The 22127-nt window shown below is 40.6% G+C and overlaps 1 protein-coding gene across 1 annotated transcript in view; it reads right to left on the reverse strand.

Moving 5' to 3' along the window:
* Nucleotides 1–1111: 1111 nt before the first annotated feature.
* CNNM2 (cyclin and CBS domain divalent metal cation transport mediator 2) overlaps nt 1112–22127 on the reverse strand; it is a 149133-nt gene continuing 128117 nt past the window's right edge. Inside the window, exon 2 of the mRNA XM_034777550.1 lies at nt 1112–1263. Within this exon, the coding sequence (XP_034633441.1) occupies nt 1112–1263 (152 nt within the window). The remainder of the gene's footprint in view (nt 1264–22127) is intronic.

Here is a 22127-nt window from a genome sequence, read left to right on the forward strand (position 1 = left end):
CCCAGTCCAGAGCTCTATCCACTAGGCCACACTGCCATCTTATAAAATACACTTAAGGTAAGAATATTATGTCTTTAAGGATTGTCATACAGGAACTTCTGGACACCTGAATACTGGTAAGATACTGACAAACTGAAAGTGGTTCAGAGAATAATATACTATTAGGAAACTGGAGAGATGGATTTAGGAAAGATTCACCTAATATTTACAGAAGAGGAAAGAAACAATGAAACAAAGGAAATCTGATTAGCCTAGGGGTATTTCAAATGATTATGTGTATTGCAATCATGCTTATAGGCCCCAATGTGCTAAGCCCCACACAAACACACAGTAAAAGACAGTGCCTGCCCCCAACCAAGGTAAAGAACAGTTAAGACAGATAAAGGATGGGAGAAAAGAAGTACTGTATTTGTAACCCAGTTGTACAGGTTGGAAGTGGACAGAGGGAGAGATTAGGTAACTGGCCCACAGTGAGATAGGAAGTCTGATGGAGCTGAGAAGGGACCCCAGATTTCGGGGGTCTCAGTCTAAGGCTCTAACCATGACACCTTCCCTTCTTCTAAAAATATATTAACATTAAGGAGGGAAAGGAATTGTATTAAGTGGTGCAAGGAGAAATAATTAGGAGCTAAGTAATCACAGTGCTCTTAAGGAAAGGAAGTCCCTCATCACTACTGTGTCCCTACCAATTCACTGGCAGTGACCAACTCTAAAGAGAAATCATCCAACTTTCCTCTACCAAAGAATGGGAGTGGTACTGAGAACTCTCAAGGGTGACATGGATATTAATCAAGGAGAATCATGGAGATCTTGAGAGGCGCAATAAGGACACAGAATAGGATTGTTTGAGGTGGGGAAATGATAACTGAACAAAACTGAAGTTTTGCTCACAAACTGTTGGGATTGAAGGATTCTACAAAAAAGTTGTTGTGTTTCAGCTAGAGTCATGCATAGAGGGGGCCATATTGCAGAAATGACAATGACGACAGCCAGCATGTGGACTTGTGTGGAAATTTGACCTTCTAGATCTTAAGTAAAACAAATTAGCTAGACCAAGAATAGAGGTTGGAAGAATTCTCTTTGATGTTTAAAGAAAAAGCACAAAATACTTCTACTCACTGTACAAATCAGTTTCATCTAGAATCTCAGACTTGATGATTTCTTCAATCACATCTTCTAACGTGACAATCCCCAGGACTTCATAAAAAGGATCTCCTTCCCCTTCATTGTTGACTCGCTGTACTATTGCCAGATGAGATTTGCCTGCAGGGAGACAGATTAACAATTATGACTTTAGACTCAGAGATTAGAAATGGAATTATGAGCAAAGGATAAAAATAGAGACTCATAAAAAACTGTTTCACACTTTCTAGAACAGAGCAACCATAGTCCAATAGATACTTCAAGGGATACTGTCAGCTAAAAGAAAAAATAAATCCGATTTCCATATGAAAATGCTGTTCCTGTTGCTATCACAAATTGCATCTAAGATTACCAGAGCTGAACAGTTAGACATTGAACATTCCTCCCAGTTTGTTTACCTGTGCATTTGTCAGCACTTGGTGTTAAGTCCATTTCATTGTTTTGTTGATGGTCAGCTATACTTCCTGTCTTGTACACCAGCACCAGGACATCACACCCCTGCACTGCTTTGCCCAGAGCTCCCATTCATGCATTTCCTCACACTCTAACATTAGCAACAAAACTGAAATTGAAGTAGCAGCAAGCAGGCGTGTGCAAAGGGCAGATGTGGGGGAGGAGAGGTAGGTCCGATTGTGTTTGGTGGTGGTGGTCTGTCTCTGCCTTCTCCTCCGCCCACCACCAAACAAGAAATTGGCAGGCAAGTAGACAAGCCCATAACATTACAATTTTTTTTTAAATGTAAGGCATACTATTTAAAGGGAGTTCTTTCAGAAAACGGAGTATTTTGAAATTAGTCCATAAAAAAAATTCAGGTTGCCGTCAAAGTACGGTTAATTACAGTGAAGAGGATAAAGCTGAAATGTGACATGCTAGTGGCAATGAAGCTCCCTCCAATGTCATTTCTGTGCTTATTTCAGAGTGCACTAACAACTCTTAAAATCTTCTCTCTGCCACTTTCTGTATCGTTTTGTTTCACAGAACATGATAATGCCATGGACTAAGAATGAAAGCAGCATATTTGGTAGCCAATTTCTATAGCCATCATTGAAACTCACTTAATTGCAAAGCTATGTAGAAAAGTGCCTCAAACTCTAGGATCAAAGAGTTTGCCAAGACACAACCAACCAACCAGACCAGAGCTAAATACTGAAGCACAGATATAATGGTCTCAATGTACATAGTCTATTGTCAACTGGGCAACATTATGTTGCATCCCGTTTGTTGGTCTCTAGCCTGGCATCTAAGCCACCCACTCTGCGATCCATGGAACATAACCAAAATAGTCCAACGTTTGTTTCCTTTGCTCAGACCCCTTTATAGGCAATAATGTCTGGATGTATGAAGATGTGGATTATTAGACTAACAGGCATTCAAACTATTCCAACCCAGGCTCGCTCATGCTCAAAGAATGAAAATATCTTGAACAAATTAGACCAGGGAGGAAAACTTATCAACGACTGATATAAACATTGCATCAGGTCAAGTCAATTCACTTCGGTAAGATTTTCACATCTGCTTTCCCAGGGACCCAACATAAGCAGTTAAAAACAAATTCTTGGTGAATGCTGTCTGTCGAAAGTTAAATTCTTTTGCTATTCCCAGCTTGTAATCATTTAAAAGGAATTTTCCAAAGCAAGGTCTAATATTAGACTCAAAATGAAGTTTCCATTCCACTTAGGCGATATTCTCACCAAACTAACTACTGCATAATCTGATTGTCTTGGAGCTACTCGTTTAGATGCAGATGGACATACTTTAAATACCAGCTCCACAGCACCAGTGAGTCTTATCTTGAAGGGACCTTATTCAAGGGTGAGTTATTAGAACGATGATTTGCAATTTAAAAGATCAACATGCTTAGTGAACTGAAAGTCTCACTGATCTCTCTTTACTAGCATTTTTTCTTTGTAGTCCCTAGTGAGATTTCCAGATCTCTCAACCTCTCTCGATTTCTCAGGAGACACCATTTAAAACTAGTGGGCTTTGTTCCCTGACTGAGATAACATTAGCTGGATACAGTGCTGTCCATGCAATAACTCTCTTGATGTTAGCCTGAAGATCTGGAGGTAACATCAAGGCAAGCTCCAGAAGTCAAGACATTTATTTTCAAACTATAAGGCATCACTCTTTTCAATGAGCTGTTGATATCTATCACATCCCAGGATGGAGAGAAATGAGCATGCAGTCATTTAGATGTTCATACAACAGAATAATAGTTCTAGAACTTAATAAATAAAAGAAAGTATGCTCAGCTCTCTACAAGACAGAGGACAACTAGGTCCCTTTCCCAAACAATTCACAATCTTTTGAATTGTTTCAGTTCTAGATTATATAACACAGCCTTTTACTCCATATCTATTGTCCTTTTCAGAATAAGGAAGAACTGCTTTATCTAATTTTACATTTCAAATAGAAAATAAGAATCATTTACTAAGTGTGGGGTCACGGAGTTAGAGACACATCGCCAAGCCATTTGCCATCACTAAATGTTTCAAAGTGTAGAACATTCTCTATGACAGAATCCACCTCATCTTTGAATCTGTGGCATCCTTGTTATTTTGGTGGAAGATACTTAATGTGAGAAGGTGAGCTATTCCACCAACCATCCTTATTTAGGCAACTTTCTTTAAGGTGAACTATGAAGGATTTTTTTAAAGATGGGGTTGTGCCCTTTTTCACTTCTTTATGATGCAAAAAGAAGGTTAGACGGGTTTTTGGTTTTTTCCAGGTTTATTTTTTGGCTTGTTACCTCAGAAATATTAAGTATGTTAAGACTGCTCTTCTCTGGCTTTGCTGGAGGACTTTTTGGCAGGTCATGTTATTGAGAGAGTCAATCCTTTTGTTGAAGAGATGGGTTGTGGAGAGTAAATCTCTAGCAAATACACACTTTATCTAGAATGTTAGTCAGTCATTGAAGTAAAATAGATGTTAATAAAAATATACACCCTTCTCCCCACATTTTTTATAATTTTATTTTAAAAATAGTTTGACTAAAAGTCCCATCCTGTCTCATCTGGCCGACTTGCACGCTCGACTCCTGTGGTATCGTCATTTCACTGGGTTGCCTAGTCATCAGTCTTTCAGCCTAGACAGCAATTAGCAGGGGAAAAAAGGCTAACAGGGATACCACACGCCTTTCAGGCCTTCTTTATACATCATAAAGATGCATTATAAGGCACAGAACCAGGTTTTTCTTCCCTTGCAAGCCACCTTTAACAGACCCTCCAGATTTATTAAGCAGAACCAGGCTCCACCTTTATTAAAAGATTGCCTATATTAAGCAACCAATTTTTGGTCAAATCCTTTAGTGATAATGTAAAAACAGGTTTCACTGCATCTTGTGAAGCTAAAAATAAAATATATACACCCAACAAACAGCTGAATAGTGATGTGAATCACAGAAACACCTAGCCAAACAGACAATCCATAATGATTCATTAGCATTTTAAGTACAAAACAAAATTTAAAAAGAAACTTATAGCAAATATATATAGTATTCTCTTACCTCACTCAGACACTTCAAATGTGCCTTTTGCCATGATATAGCAGCCCCACATCTACTACTTCAATCTCTTTTTACCTGCGCACTTTAAGTGGCAGTCCAGTGAGCTGCTGATTCCATCAATGCTGCTGAACTGCATAAAGACGTAGACTGCTTAAGAGAGGTTTGATCTAAGCAGACTATTGGGAGACAGGAACTCCTGAATTCTAACCTCAGCTTTACAGACTCTCTCTGTCTCAGACAAGTACTTTCACAGCCCTGCCTCAGTTTCTCCACTATAAAATGGCGGTAACAGTAACAACTCACAATCTTGCTCCAAGAGTTTGTACTGAACTTTGAAGTTGAAATGTGTTAACTGATAATTAGGTCAAGAAGGAATGGGCTTAATTTGCAGCCAGGGAGATTTAGGTTAGATATTGGGAAACGCTTTCTAACTATAAGCGCAGTTAACTTTTGGAACAGGCTTCCAAGGGAGGCTGTGGAATCCCCAACACTGGAGGCTTTTAAGAACAAGATGGACAAACACTGGTCACAGACGGTCTAGGTTTGTTTGGTCCTGCCTCAGTGTAGCTGGACTGAACTTGATGACTTCACAAAGTTCCTTCCAGCCCTACATTTCTATGATTCTATTTATTCAAATTATCTCTAGGAGTGACAATAGCATCTAAGAGAGAGTTTCGTTAAGAGCAAATCCAGTCTAATCCTATTGTTCAAGAATTTGCAATACTTTGTTCTCTAAGGGTACATCTACACTACAGGGGGGAGTCGATTTAAGATACGCAAATTCAGCTACGTGAATAGCGTAGCTGAATTCGACGTATCGCAGCCGACGTACCCCGCTGTGAGGACGGCGACAAAATCGACTTCTGCGGCTTTCTGTCGGCGGCGCTTACTACCACCTCCGCTGGTGGAGTAAGAGCGCCGATTCGGGGATCGATTGTCCCGTCCCAACGGGACGCAATAAATCGATCCCCGAGAAGTCGATTTCTACCCGCCGATTCAGGCGGGTAGTATAGACCTAGCCTAAGTAGCATACCAGCATGGTCAGGATTTTGCTCTCTGTCACAACTTTTGCCTTCAGTATAATAAAAAGTATTTTAAAATCCTGAAGGCCCCTAACTGAAATCTCAGTATGTCAGTGAATGTTCTAGACACAATCTTTGTTCAGTGGAATTAGATGGCAGTGGATTCCTTGAAGTCTTCAAAGGGAAGTATTCCAAAAAGAACGAAAGGGAGATCAGTGTTAGAAATTAGATTTGAAATACAGACCATACCTGGCAATTCCATTTCTGATTTGGGATCTTCATATTTTACATTTGGGAATATAAATGTGTGTTCGGTTTTCAGTACACAAAGATGATATGTGAACAGAAGACTGATCTGGATTGACATACTACACCCTTGTATGTGACCAAATGCAATAGCAGAATGCCTCTATTAGCCTCACTGGCACCAGAATGTTCAACAGTACTATGCGGCAGCCGCTATTATACCACCACCACAAACAAAACAACTTTAAAACAAACAGATGTCAGGAAATAGTTGAGCCACAAGGGAGAACACCCCCACTTCATTCTGGGGGATGGACTGAGTACGAGCTGTCAAAGGATAAACTCGTGTTATGGGTGGATAACTGGAAACTTCTGTATCTCTGGAAGTGCAGGGTTTGCTAACTTTGCATCTAGAAAGGAGAGTGCTTTATGTAAGTTCCACATAGCAGAAGATCTGGTTTGGCCATTTTATTAAAGCCTTTTAATTCGGTTTTATTAAAAAATAAGGGACAAGGTAAGAATTGCCATAGTGAGTCAGAACACCACTCCAACTAATCTAGACTGGCCAAGACAGTAGCCAACCACCAGGTATTTCAAATGAAAGCAACCCATCAATAGACAATTATATAATAGCCTGACTATATGCAGGAAGCTTTTTCCTAATCCTACGCTACAAGGGGGGAGGGATAGCTCAGTGGTTTGAGCATTGGCCTGCTAAACCCAGGGTTATGAGTTCAGTCCTTGAGGGAGCCACTTAGGGAACTGGGGCAAAATCAGTACTTGGTCCTGCTAGTGAAGGCAGGGGGCTGGACTCAATGACCTTTCAAGGTCCCTTCCAGTTCTAGGAGATGGGATATCTCCATTAATTTAAAAAAAATTGTTTTAAAACTTGAGGGTTTGATCTCTTTTACATCAGATAAGATGTATAAATGAATGGGGAAGATTTTCTAAAGCAGAAATGACAGGCTCCAAACTCTCTCTGACTTTCAGCAGGAGTTTGGTGGCTAACTAGTATTTGTGCCTTTGAAAATCTTTCCTGGCATCTTTATATGATATGATGATTTAATCCTTGTTTGAATCCTAAACTCTCATTAATATCTTGTAGCAGTGAATTTCACAGGTTAATTGTGAACTGGGTAAAAGTAATTAGTTTAATCAGTTTGACGTGTGTTGCAGAATTTCAAGTGAGTTAAAATGTAGATTCACAGATTCAATGTCCAGAAGGTAGCATTGTGACCATCTAGTCAAAGGCCATAGCATTTTCCCCAAATAATTCCTGTTTATCTTTACCCATGTATTCAATTACATCCAAGAAAGAATTATTTAAATTGCTTTCTCTACATTACTTTTCGGCTACATGGTGGATGAGCATTAACGCTCTTCTGACTTCTGAAATCTACATCCTTGTTGTTTGCTTTTGCATTTCGCCCACTTTGAAGAGGGAGACAGAACTACCTGTTGCACTTTCTAATTATTCTTTGTTTCACTATCTGGTTTGCACGCTCTAGCAAAACTCTGTTTGGATTCAAAACACTGCACGAGAATGTTAAAAGGTTTTTTTTATTTAAACAAATTCAAAGGTTCGATAGATGCTCCCCTTTCCCTCACTCCAATCCTACTCCCCAAAACCAGAACAAAAAACACTTCATAAAATCTAAATTTGGGGATGAAAACTAGTTGCCAGTGACCCTATAACATCCACAGTAAAATCACCCACAATATGTAAAGAAACGACTGAGAATCAGATTGCTAGCACAAGGCAGATAATGATTCTTAGTATTTTATTACATACAGGATTACAGCTTCAAAATCCTGTACAAATACTCACTAGACAAACACGTCAGCTCTTTCCTCATATTCAAAATGCCATATTACAATAACTTCCTACTATTAACCCCCCCACACCCTCTACAAGCAGATCTTTCCAATCTAGTGGGATAACACCAAGACAGGTAAAAATGAAGCTGAGTTTCAGGAAAACACTTCCCAACAGTGAGTTGTATTAGTAGAGGAATTGTTTCCCAAGGGAAGTGGTGAAAGTTCAGTTGCTTGGGACTTTTAGAACTAGACTGGACAAAGCCATAGATTAAAAAGTATCCTGTATCTATCAAAAAATCCTGGATTGGCTCTAAGCAGATGGAATAGAATGGATGAATTCTAATATTCTTTCATTCAGTGCACACACACTCCAACTCAACTGCTGTAGTCTACAATTCAATTTGCTTTTTTGTATGAAGCTGGTATCCCTGGTGAGGAGGCATTCTGCCAGCCACCCTTGAAGTAAAAACATTGTTAGAGGCAGCTGCCACCTGCTGCAGTTTAAAAGGTAACTTAGCAAGCATATCTCAGACAAAAAAAAGGGGCCATGGCCTCACCCATAAAGTAACGTGCAAGTCAGCAAAATCTACAGGGGAAGGACAAAGGTAATTCAGAAACCGAGCCCTGCTGTCAGAAATGGAGTCTTAAGGAGGGATCCAGAGAAAAAAGAGAACGCTTGGGAGTCTCAAGATCAGAAGACTCTACCACACATAGGGGACAGTGTCAGTGAAGGTCCAAAGCCAAGATTAATCAGGGAACACTAAGGACATCCCTGCATGAAAAATGATCCTTTGTTTGGCCCATATGTACCACTGTTGGCCACTGGTCCGTCAGGCCACCTTTAACTCATCAAATAGCTTGGGCTGATTGTGATTCTAAGGTCAACACTGGCCAGCACAGCTGACATCTATCCGGTAAACTGGTACAGCTGCATCTCAAAGTTGGGCCCCAATATCTTAGAGAACGTATCCACCGGGTCATGCTGTAAGAGAGAATGAGATTGGAAACAACACAGAACAAGGCTCAAAGAGCAAGTTACCTGAAAAGCAAACTATTCTATACAAACTTTGCGGAGCCAACTTGGCAAGATTGCTGAAAGGGAGGGACACTTTTCTATGGGGGCACAGGAAGTTATCAGAGCACTGACTGGTTCAACAGAGGGACAGGTTAGGAATTTAAAACACCAGGGAAATACTTCAGAAGAATTAAGCAAACTAAAGCAGAGAGAAGGGGTGGCAATTTTAATAAGGGAAAATATTGAGTCTGGAGAGAGACCTATCAGTATTTTGGCTAACTCAAAAGAAAAAAATTCAGATAAAATTTAAGGACAAAAACATAAGTCATTACGGTCATTCTTGGTCATAGTTCATCCAGGACAATTTAAGGGACACTGAAGTTTTATTTAGACTATTCTGACTCTCCCCCACCCCCCCCAATTCCCCAATTTCCCATGGTAAAGTGGATCTTTTTGATAGACTCCTAAAACAGATTTCATTTCCATACAGATTTGCCCCTTTACTTGACAGTAAATAAAAATGTATTTGTCCCTTGGTGTTTAATGAAGCTCTAAAAACACCACGCTAATTTTATTATTTCCTTGTTTAAGCAAGACAATCCTCACTGATGGTCGAGTAGCAGCCATTAACTAGCAGAGATGTAGCCAGCAGGGGGAGCACAAAACATTAGGTTTTGCTAAGCTAAAACGAAGGTGCTGTAGGTATTCTCTGGATAAAAGATTTCATTCTCCAGGGCTGACACTTTTCAAGGGAGACACCACGAGGAAGCTGGGTGGGGGAGGGAAGGAAGGGAGACAATTTTCTGAGAGCAGGGCCTTTTTCCTGCACTCAGGCAAAGATCCTCTGGGAAGCATCCACTGACTCCTTGGAGCACTGGATGTTCTTCAGGAGTCCCCTTTCAGTGTCCCCCTCTTTATCAGTGTTTTGCCCCTTTTTGGTACCCTGTAATTGTTGATTTCTGGAGTTTGTGGCAGCTCCCTCACCTCAGGCCTTTCATTACTTTTGGGCTCCTCCCACTGAGCCCAGATATCACATAGTTCTGGTGAAGGTACCATGCTAAGCCCAATTTGAAAAAATAAAAGCAAAGAGGTCAGGAGACGTTTCTGAGAAACAAAAATCAAAGCCTGTAATGCTGAAGAATTCTAATTGCCTACATACTGAAGTAGCTCATATGTCAAGCTGAAGAAAGCAAGCATTCTGGTGCTATTTAAAAGCCAACATCACAGCATAACCTACATTTAATCCTACTTGGCCCACTTCCTAGGGTAAGTACAATTTAATTTGGGGCGCTTCTAGATCCCAGCATCCATAATACCACTGGATTTTAAATCCCTGTAAAGGTAAAGTACTAGAGGCAGCACCAGAAGAAACATGTTTAGACTTTAGGAAGAGGTTAACTGAGGACATTGTGCTTATATAAGGATGTAAATAGTGCTGAAAGCAATGTATCAATTCAAAAGAAAGGCCAGCCAGCCTCTCTGGAGGGAGGGTGGTGGAGGTGGTGAAGGGAAGTGGGGGTTGGGTATATTTCCTTTTTATTATCTTCTTAGCACATTCATTTTTAAAAATGACTTTTAACATAAGTGCCTTTGTGTTCCTAAGATCTTAGATCATTAACATTCAGTTTTAATCATCTAATCGACTTTTCACCATTTACGTTGTTCACGTTTTGCAATTAGGCTGACAACGAAAACATCCCATCAGCTACACCTTCAGATATTCCTGCACTACTATAAGGCTGCATCATTTCAGTTGCAGACTCTGCAGGGGAATGTTTAATTCTAAAAAAAACTACACACTGAATTTTTTAAAATGACAAATAAATCCTTATCTTAAATATTGTTTTTTTCCCCGTTTTTATCTTGTTTTAGTAGCTGGGAGATGTCCCAGCTTTTGTATTTTTAGGGTGTGGAAGAGAAGGTTTGGCTGTGCACATGCACGTAAGAGAGCATCCAGAAAGTCCATAGGGGGAAGGGCCAGAAAAAAAATTCCCCATATTTAAACAGCCCTAAATGTTGTCTCAAAGATACTCACTGAAATGTGTTCTGTCCTGTATTTAAAAGTCACAAGGAGCTGTCAAGAGTTTGTTTATTCAATAATTGGAAGTGTTCTGTTAAAGTCTGTTATAAAATCGGTTTCTTTTGGGCAGAAGTTAGCCACCACATAACTGGATTCTAAAAACGGAAACCTGACAATTGGCTCGGAGGTTGTGATTCAGACATTAGATAATGATTTGGTTTCAGTATTAATATATTTAACTAGCTTTAAAGTCACAGATTTGATTGACTTTGTACAATTTTTTCATCAGGAATTATAATCCAACAGCCACCTTCTTAGAATCATCTTTACTATTTATAAGGATTGATTATTTTTAATATTAATTTGATGATTTAATGCATTTGATGATTGAATTCTAATCCCATGTTGAGACTAATTTGTTGGTTTGACCCTGATTTGTGTTTAGTTTAGTTTGAATAACAACTTAGCTTTGATTATATGTTTTCTTGATTTTATTTTCTTGATTTTTAAATGTTATACAAAGTTTATTAGATACTGGGTCATGCTTCTTTCAATGAGCAACATGGATCCAGAACCTTTGAGGACCATGGTGGACGCTATCCAGTTAATATAAAAGCCTGATCAGCTCCTCTAATTAGTCTTTGACTCTCAAAAGGTCCTGATCCTACTGCCATTCACTGACGTGAACAGCAATGCTTACTCACATTAGTGGGAACAGGACCAGACCTTTAAGCCTAAGCTCACAGAAAAACACTGGGCCACTTTTGCTGAGTGTGTGACGCTGTACTCCTGCACATGCACAGCATTGGTCCTCAGGGGATTCTAGCCCACAGCAAGGACTGAGTGTTACCCACTAGTTGGATCCAGAAGATGACTGTCCTTGGTTGGTTTCTACTATATGAATCTACTCAGCTTAGTCTCCTAGATGTGGGTACTAGAGCAGGTTGCTTGCAAAGGTACGTCTGCATGCGACTGGACAGTATCATGGCGTAACGTTGGCTAGAAGCTGGGTATTGGTATATAGGCAACCAGCAAAACGTTCAGCTCTCAGGGATACTAAAAGCAGAGAGAGACAAAAAAAAAAAAAAAAAATCAAAGGTCTGGGATAAGAATAAGCTTCAGACAATTTGCCTCCAACTGAAAAATAGCAATATGGTGTCTGGAGAAATGACAGTCTGAGTTCTACTCCTATCCCAAACTCCCCAGTGTTAGCATAAGTAAACATGCTCCACAGACTCCATAGCTACGTTTTCCCTCTGTTATACATCCAGCCAGTCAAACCTCCTTAGGGAGCTGGTTGCAGCTCCCTGATCCGGAGCCACACAGCCCCAGGCACAAATTAAACCTGCAGAAGAGCAGCTTTAGTTTACGCCAATTGGGAAAAATCTTTGCTTCACCGTGCCCCACCCTGCCCACGCAGATTATGCACAGATTATGCAACACAAATGGCTTTAGCTGATCAGTTAATCTGGCCCAATATCACTCATAATATGCTTTACACTTACAACAGATTTCACTTAAAGATCTCAAAGTGCTTTACAGAAAGAAAATAAGTATTATTCCCATTTTACAGATGGAGAAATAGGCACAGAATGGTTATGGGACTTTACCACTGATTCTCTGTGTGATTTGGGTAAGTTAAGAACAGACACAACAGTCCCACACTTTAACCACAAAAGGATGCTGCCTACTCACTCCTATACAGACTCTACTATCCTTTTGGTTCCCACCCTTGTTAAGGTGTTTTGCTGTGGCACTTATGTATCATGAACAGTTGTCTTAACCCAGCATGAAGTCACATAAGGTTATCACACTGAAAAATGAACACCTAATAAAGTAACTGGGGTTTTTAACTTCAGGCTTCTTGGACCCAACTTTTTTTTTAAGGATTGTATAAAACCAAATTAATTCAGTAGCTTTCCAGTTACTGGCTGGGAGATGACCTGGTAAACATTACATTTTTGTCTAGGCATTTATTCTGCACTCACTGCCCTATTATCCAAGTACGTCTTTTGGCAAATTCTTTACCAGTTTCCACAGACCCATATGTCAGTGCTTTGATCTTTGCAAAAGGGTGATAATTTCAGTAACGGATCAGAAATCTATTAGATATGGCTTTTTTAGACAGGCTGCCTGGTTAACATTTGAGGAGGCTTGGCAGAGCCAATCCCCTGGGTTTCTTTGCTATCCTGCAGAAGCTTGCATTTGATGCTGCTATTTTATCCCCTTCCAAAATGAACCTGGAAATATCTGTACAGAGATGAGGAGTAAAATTGTTAAAAGTACCTACATGGCTTAGGTGCTTATGTCTCATTGATTTTCAGTTGCATTTTGTTGCTTTTGAAAATTTTATCTCAGAACAAGGCTGGCATCGGAAAGGGATAGGTACTAACAGAGGAACAGAATAGGATGCTCAGTCTGCCAGGACTAGGGATAGCACTGATCACCACTTTAAATCTATTGTTTTTAAAAGTCTGTTCACATAGTTGGAGTCCTACAGGAGCTCTTGGTTCAGGCGTGTTTGTCTAAGGTCAGACATCATCTTTACTCCTTTTCTAGCACTTCAGAGGAAGTGTGTCCTCTTATGACTTTGGCCTTCAATTTATTTTTTTAGCTAGGATTAAGCTGAATTTCTCTACCTCCCAATAAATGCGAAACTAAACTCAAACAGCTCTAACCTCTGCTAGTGAAGATATGGGCAATTAGGTTACTCAATATGCACACACACTTCACAATTATTTGCTGTGACTACTCACAAACACTTTGGATTTTTATACACAAAATCTTACAAAAACCTTCAACACATATATACTGATTAAAATCCAAAGTATTATATTCTGGAAGATGTACCCTACGTCTACAAAACAGTGGTACTTATTCAGCAGCAGAAAAGATATGCATCACCATATGCGGCTCACAAAGCAATACCCTATGATAATTATATGTACAGATACTATACAAGAAAGCTATGGAACAGATCACAGCTTGGGCAGACGTATTGGGCTTTAGTCAGTGAGCTACCTTTAACATGCAAAAAGCAAAAGAAATATTTCAGTATAAAACTACCCTGTATTACATCTAGAAAGATATGATTTGCATACGGAATAACCACTTTGTTCATCCTTACCCAACTGGAGCACTTCTGCACCAAAGACCCATGTACCTGGCTGCATATAAACATTCTACAACTCTTCTTGATTCAGCATTGGTGCAGTATTAGTCAAATACTGTATATAAACTAGCAAACATAGTACTGCTATGTCAAGTGCACACACCAATTCTGTTTACAGATCCATATCATATGTCAATTAACTGTATCACCATCCCACACACAAAACCTGCACACATGCATAGATTTGTGTTAGTCTGTGTGCTTACATACGCTTCCCTGTAACTATTCCCATGAAACAGTTTTAAAAATCACAATATTGCCACCATTTCATTAATAAGGAGGCCAACATCTGTGAACTCAAAGTAAAGTCACAGAATGATCCATTATAATAAACTGCAACTAAAAATGGTTATTCAGATATTGTTATTAAGATCTAAATCCTATAATGTGCTGTGTAAGCTAAATAACTCTAAGCACCTCCTCATTTCACTCGGAGGGGACATATACCATCTCAATAAGAGGAACACTATACACTCCAATACCCTGCATCTCTCCCATACACAGACAGAGAATTTAAAGAGGCAGAGAGAACAATAGTTCAGTTAACTTCCATATACTGCCGTATACACTTAAAGGTCCATTCCAGGCCTAGTGAAAGTTCACATATCTGGTACTGCACACTGTACCGCTCTCCTTACAAGGGTTAGACAAACAGGCCAGCGAATCCTGGCAAAAAGGAAATGCATGCTGAGTTCATGTTGGGGCTATCACTCGGCTATTTCTGGAACACCCGTAACTAAAAAAAGACCCAGTTCACACGAGTAGTTATTTTACCTTACTGTCCCACAAGAACTAATGCATTTTTTCCGATTACATTTTCCCACAATAAAATACACTAGAAAATGTGACAAATATTCTTATAAAAGCACATTTATTAATATATATAGAAACCTGGGTATAAATAGAAACATATAAAAGGGTATGTTTATATATAGACATGTCAATTTCTAACTATGGCTAGTCCATGGGATTGAAGTCATGTCTTAATTCATTCCCGAAAATTTTGTTTTAAAAAAAATCAAATGCTGAATTGACAGCCATCATCATATCCTGCCTCTTCGTTAACAGCTAGCCAACAGTTCAGTTTATCTGAATTAAATAAGGGTCATTACATTTGGATAAAAGGGATTTTAGAGAAGAAAGGCAGTTTTCAATGGTAACGTTCTGGTATCTCTTGGGGAAATTAAACATCAATAGAAGTGACCTTTACGTGACAAAAAAAGGGAGGGTAATTTGCTCCAGCTCTTTTCTAAAATATGAGAGCAAATATCAAACTGCTGAAAATGCATGGATTCCCAATCCTGTTTCTCCTGATGTTAAAAACCACCAGAGTAACACAACCAGGGCAACAGTCTATTATCAGTCAGAAGAAGAGCAGCTGGGTAGAGAATTCAAAAACCAATTCACACTGTGGGAATTTACATTAGCCTCCCATTAAAAAGTATCAACAGAGGAGTTGTTAGGAATAGACATCAGAGATCCTTGCATGCCAGCTGATTGCAGTGCAAGGTATGGTGAGGAGTTTCTGAAATCAAGATTTAGAGTCTAATGAACTTCAGTAGCATTCTCCCATCAGACTGACAGATCAGCTTCACCTTTCATGCTTAGTTCTCATGCACAGTGTTACCATATTATGCTTTGATTTCTTATTTGAAAAACTGAGGTGTTAGTATTACCATATCCCCTCTTCTCTCCTCCATAGCCTTTTCCACTATGCTCGGTAACTCCGTCAATCAAAAGTCTGGAGATGTGTTGGACAGTGGACAAATAAATACAAGATTCTTACCATGATTGTACCTAAACATTTCTCTGCATCCTAATGAATTCCAAAAGCCCTTTACAAACATTACTTATTTACAAGTCACTGTGCCCCCGCGCTGAAACACATTCCTCTTTGTGGAAACATAGTAGGTTCAACAGTTACCATACATATGCCAGGCTGTAGGGGGAACAGTTACACGAACTAGAATTAGGCCAAGACACTGGGGTAAACAACCTCAGTTCACACCCTCTTGTAGAAAGGACATGGACCCTTAAGAATCGCAAATGGTCAGAATCTCCATTCTGCATTTCATTCAAGAGATGACATATCTGTCAGCTGAGGCATTAATGCAACTAACAGAAGAAAACCACTTACTGCATTAACCTGTTTCCTGAAGCATTCTGGGATTTCCTAAGAGATCCCCCATCCAAGTAGTATCACCAAGGCCAACCTGGATTAGCAAATGCTATATGAGGAGATCAAAGCTTGAGGCAGGATGACTACAGGCCACAATAAAGGAGGATTGGGCAGAAAAAAACCTGATGAGGTTCAACAAGGACAAGTGCAGAGTTCTGCACTTAGGACGGAAGAATCCCATGCACTGCTACAGACTAGGGACCGAATGGCTAGGTAGCAGTTCTGCAGAAAAGGACCTAGGGGTCACAGTGGACGAGAAGCTGGATATGAGTCAACAGTGTGCTCTTGTTGCCAAGAAGGCTAACGGCATTTTGGGCTGTATAAGTAGGGGCATTGCCAGCAGATCGAGGAACGTGATCGTTCCCCTTTATTCGACATTGGTGAGGCCTCATCTGGAATACTGTGTCCAGTTTTGGGCCCCACACTACAAGAAGGATGTGGAAAAATTGGAAAGAGTCCAGCGGAGGGCAACAAAAATGATTAGGGGTCTGGAGCACATGACTTATGAGGAGAGGCTGAGAGAACTGGGATTGTTTAGTCTCCAGAAGAGAAGAATGAGGGGGGATTTGATAGCAGCCTTCAACTACCTGAAGGGGGGTTCCAAAGAGGATGGAGCTCGGCTGTTCTCAGTGGTGGCAGATGACAGAACAAGGAGCAATGGTCTCAAGTTGCAGTGGGGGAGGTCCAGGTTGGATATCAGGAAAAACTATTTCACTAGGAGGGTGGTGAAACACTGGAATGCGTTACCTAGGGAGGTGGTGGAGTCTCCTTCCTTGGAGGTTTTTAAGGCCCGGCTTGACAAAGCCCTGGCTGGGATGATTTAGCTGGGAATTGGTCCTGCTTTGAGCAGGGGGTTGGACTAGATGACCTCTTGAGGTCCCTTCCAACTCTGATATTCTATGATTCTATGATTCTATGAGGATACTCTTCTCACCAATGGTATTAGCCAGCAATGGACCTACTGACACAGGAAACGCTGAGATTAAAGGTCAGACAAATAATTGCATATGATGCCTGGCACTCTTAGCCAATGAGTCTATTCTCCTCTATTTGTTAGTCTCTAAGGTGCCACAAGTACTCCTGTTCTTCTATTCTCCTCTTGATGCTCATGTGTCACTTTCATTGATATTAATCAAAGCTTCATATACACACACAAAAGTCTCTAGCCTGCTTTCAGTAGCATATGTAATAAAACAGACTCCAGCAGGAACTCTAGAATCATAGCATAGGTTTATGGACCAGTTAATGTTACAAGACAGCTGGTCAATAGAGAGCACGTAAACTCAGCTTCCATACAATCAGCACTGCTACTAAATTAAGCATCAGGATGATTTGGGTTGTTTTGTTGTCAGAGCTGTTTATTCCCTTTGCACTTTAGTCCACAAGGCAGTGGTAGCCATGTAATTGGTGTATCTTGCAACATACAGCTCTGCTTTCCAGCTAAATGGAAAGCAAGAGAATGGCTGTAATTCTGAGATGGGGTTTGAATGGTATATGCCACATGGGTGTATTTTCTAACAAAGCCTGAAGCACACTGCCCAAGTTAGGGTTTGGCTACAATGTCTTTTAAAAACATTCGGAGACTTAACAGAAAAACGATGTGGGGGGAAACTGGATGAGTCTGGGTAGTTGCAAGTGGCATATTTATTTGTATTATAGTAGCACTTAATCAATACCCAACTGACAACTGCATCTCACTGTGCTGGGCAAACACACAGGGAAGGTCTACATTACAAAGTTAGGTCAGTTTAACTACATCGCTTGGGGCTGCAGACACCACTAAGTGAATGGAAGAATTTTTCCGTCAACCTAGCTACTGCCTCTTAGAGGTTTAGTAGGTTTACTAAAATGACGAAATAACCCTTTCCATCACTATAGTAGCTCCACAATAGTGCTAGAGTGCAGCTGTGCTCCTGCAACATGTCTAGTGTAGACATACCCAGAGAGAGATCTGGTCCCTGCCTCAAAAAGTTTACAATGTAAGGCAAGATGAAACAAATAAATGTAACACATGGGGGGAAAAAAAGAACACAAGAATGGCCATACAGGGTCAGAACAATAGTCCAACCAGCCCAGTATTGTGTCTTCCAACAGTGGCTTGTGACAGATACTTCAGTCAGAATGAACAGAACTGGGCAATTATCAAGTGATCCATCCCATTGTCCGGTCCCAGCTTTTGGCAGTCAGAGGTTTAGGGACATCCAGAACATGGGGCTGTGTCCCTGACCATCTTGGCTAATAGCCATTGATGGACCTGTCCTCCAGGAACTAACTTAATTCTTTTCTGAACCCAGTTATAATTTTGGCCTTCACAACAAATCCTAGCAATGAGCTCCAAAAGGGTAACTGTGAAGTAGTACTTCCTTATGTTTGTTTTAAACCTGCTTCCTATTAATATCATTAGATGACCCCCTAGTTCTTGTGTTATGTGAAGGGGTAAACAACATTTCCCTATTTACTTTCTCCACACCATTCATGATTTTACAGACCTCGATCATATCTCTTCCTAAATCATCTCTTCTCCAAAAGGAACAGGCCACATCCTTCTAATTTCTCCTCAGATGGAAGCTGTTCCACACCCCTAATCATTTTTGTTGCCCTTCTCTTTCCAATTCTAATATATATTTTTCTGAGATGGGGGGACCAGAACTGCACACAGTATTCAAGGTGTGGGCATACCATGGATTTATACAGTGGCATGATGATATTTTCTGTCTTATTATCTATCCCTTTCCTAATGCTTCCTAATATTCTGCTAGTTTTTTTGACTGCTGCAAAATGTTGATCGGATGTTTTCAGAGAATTATCCAATGACTGCAAGATCTTTTTCTTGAGTGGTAACAGCTAATTTAAGCCACATAACTTTGTATGTGTAGTTGGGATTGGTTTTTTTCCAATGTGCATTACTTCATACTTATCAACACTGAATTTCATCTGCCATTTTGTTGCCCAGTCACACAGTTTTGTGAGATCCCTTTGTAACTCTTTACAGTCAGCATTGGACTTAACTATCTTGATTAATTTTGAGTCAGCTGTTTGAACTTTGCCACCCCACTGTTTACCCCTTTTTCCAGATCATTTATGAATATGTTGAACAGCACTGGCCCCAGTACAGATTCTTGGGGGACCCCACTATTTACCTCTCTCCACTGTGAAAACTAATAATTTATTCCTACCCTTTGTTACCTAGCTTTTAACCAGTTATTGATCTCTGAGGGGACCTTTCCCTCTTATCCCATGATGGCTTACTTTGCTTAAGAGCCTTTGGCGAGGGACCTTGTACTCGAACTTTCAGAAAGTCTCAGACACTATATCCACTGAATTACCCTTGTCTACCTGTTTGTTGACTCCCTCAAAGAATTCTAATAGATTGGTGAGACATGATTTCCCTTTACAAAAGCCGTGTTGACTCTTCCACAACATACCATGTTCATCTATGTGTCTAATAATTTATTTCTTTACCATAATTTTAACCAATGTGCCTAGTGCTGAAGTTAGTCTCACCAGCCTGTAATTGCCAGGATTGCCTCTGGAGCCTTTTTAAAAAATCAGCCTCACATTAGCCGTCCCCCAGGCATCTGGTACAGAGGCTGATTTAAACGATAGGTTACATACTGCAGTTAGCAGTTCTACAATTTCATATACGAGTTCCTTCCGAACTTTTGGGTCACCAAAACAATTGGGTCCTGGTGACTTATTACTGTTTATCAATTTCTTCCAAAACTTCTTCTATTAACACCTCAATCTGGGACAGTTCCTCAGATCTGTCACGCAAAATAAATGGCTCAAGTGTGGGAATCTCTCTCATATTCTCTGCAATGAAAACTGATTAAAAGAATTCATTTAGTTTCTCTGCAACAGCCTTGTCTTCCTTGAGTGCTCCTTTAGCACCTCGATCATCCGGTGGCCCCACTGATTGTTTGGCAGGCTTCCTCTTTCTGATGTACTTTAAAAAAAAATTGTTATTAGTTTTTATCTTTTGATAGTTACGCTTCAAACTCTTTTGTGGCCTGCCTAATTAGACTTTTACACTTGACTTGCCAGAGTTTTTGTTCCTTTCTATAATCCTCAGTAGGATTTGACTTCTAATTTTTAAAAGATGGCTTTCTGTCTCTAACTGCCTCTTTTACTCTGTTTAGCCATGGTGGCATTTTTTTTTTTTGGCCCTCTTACTTTTTTTTATATGAATATACATAGTTTGAGTCTCTATTACGGTGTTTTTAAAAAGTTTCCATGCAGCATGTCAGCATTTCACTTTTGTGACTGTTCCTTTTAATGTCCATTTAATTAGCCTCCTCATTTTTGCGCAGTTCCTCTTTTTGAAGTTAAATACTACAATGGTGGGTTTCCTTAGTATTTTCCCCACTACAAGGATGTTACATTTAATTCTAATATAGTCACTATTACCTAGACGGAGATCGCTAGAGGGAGGGCAACATTTCCGTAGGCTACCAATGTGTTTAACCTGATGGTCTGCATCCTTCACACTTTTTTTTTTTTTTTTTTTTTTTAATATCTATAAGTAAATGTCAGCAAATTTCCCTGGCCCTCTCAGCTAGCCACTATCAAATGGCAATTTCCTGTAGGCATCCCAGTAGAAGTGGATCTTGTAGGAAAGATTTGAAGGAAGAGTCTAGTGGCTTTACAGACTGGACTAGGGAATGTGGTCCGTGCATACGGGACAGTGTGAAAGCGCTTGCGGGAAAAGAGGGCATCTGAAACTGACTGTTTGTGCAACTGTGGGAGTGGGTGGTTCAATGATAAGAAAGGAGCAGCACAGTGCCTTTACGCCTTAAAAATCACCCCATCAAACTTGGTAACAATTTTTGGGTCAGATGAACAGAGTGAGACCATCTGATAGCTCAGGGGTCGGCAACGATTGGCACGTGGCTCACCAGGGTAAGCACCCTAGCGGGCCGGGCCAGTTTATTTACCTGCTGACGCGGCAGGTTCGGCCGATTGCGGCCCCCACTGGCCGCGCTTCGCCGTCCCGGGCCAATGGGGGCAGCGGGAAGCCACGGATAGCACATTGCTCGCCCACACCGCTTCTCGCCACTCCCATTGGCTCGGGACGGCAAACCGCAGCCAGTGGGGGCCGCGATCAGCCGAACCTGCCGTGTCAGCAGGTAAATAAAAATGGCCTGGCCTGCCAGGGTGCTTACCCTGGCGAGCCGCGTGCCGAACGTTGCCGACCCCTGGTCCACACCGTAGCGATCATGATCATATACACAATCAAGTTACCCTGGAATCATTACCAGCCTATGTGTCCTTGACAGCACTGCACGTGACCATCTTCAGGAAAACACATTTCTNGTAAATAAACTGGCCCGGCCCGCTAGGGTGCTTACCCTGGGGAGCCGCGTGCCAAACGTTGCCGACCCCTGTGATAGCTATTGGGTGGGCTTCAGTAAAAGTCGGCTGCCGTTTGCAGTTCACTTCCTAAAAGGTAAAACAGACATTACATGAACTTCTATCATAACGAGCCCTAATCGAGCCTTTTGATAGAAGTTTCAGGGTTCAAATATTAAATGAACCATGGAGACTCAACATCCCTCTTATCCCTTGATTGTGTGTGGTGGGGGGAGGGGACAGGGGAAAGAGAAGGTGGGGGGGAGAATAGAAGCTTGCTCAGTTCAGCCCATTCAGTACCTGTTCTGTGGGTAAGTGCTTCAGTCTCCACGACTATCAATCTGGTACCTTTATTCAGCACTGAACTCATACCAAAGAAACATCACTTTCCCCACCCATCTCTTGCTCCTTTAACCATCTTCCAGCAACATATGAAGCATATGTGCAAAAAGCAAAAATAAACACAGTTCCTTCCCCCATAGGTCTGATCCAATCTCTGAAACTATGAGAGCAAGAACACAACATAAATAAAACTCATACTTTTAACAATGGGATTTCCCCATCCATTAGTCTTTACTATCACACAGTACCTTTGTCATAAAGGAGGGGAAGTGGATTCTTTCCACTTTCCACAAGGTAGGGTCAGACAAAGAACGAG

Source organism: Trachemys scripta, chromosome 7 (genome assembly GCF_013100865.1).
Source record: "Trachemys scripta elegans isolate TJP31775 chromosome 7, CAS_Tse_1.0, whole genome shotgun sequence".
In the NCBI taxonomy this organism is placed as follows: domain Eukaryota; kingdom Metazoa; phylum Chordata; order Testudines; family Emydidae; genus Trachemys; species Trachemys scripta.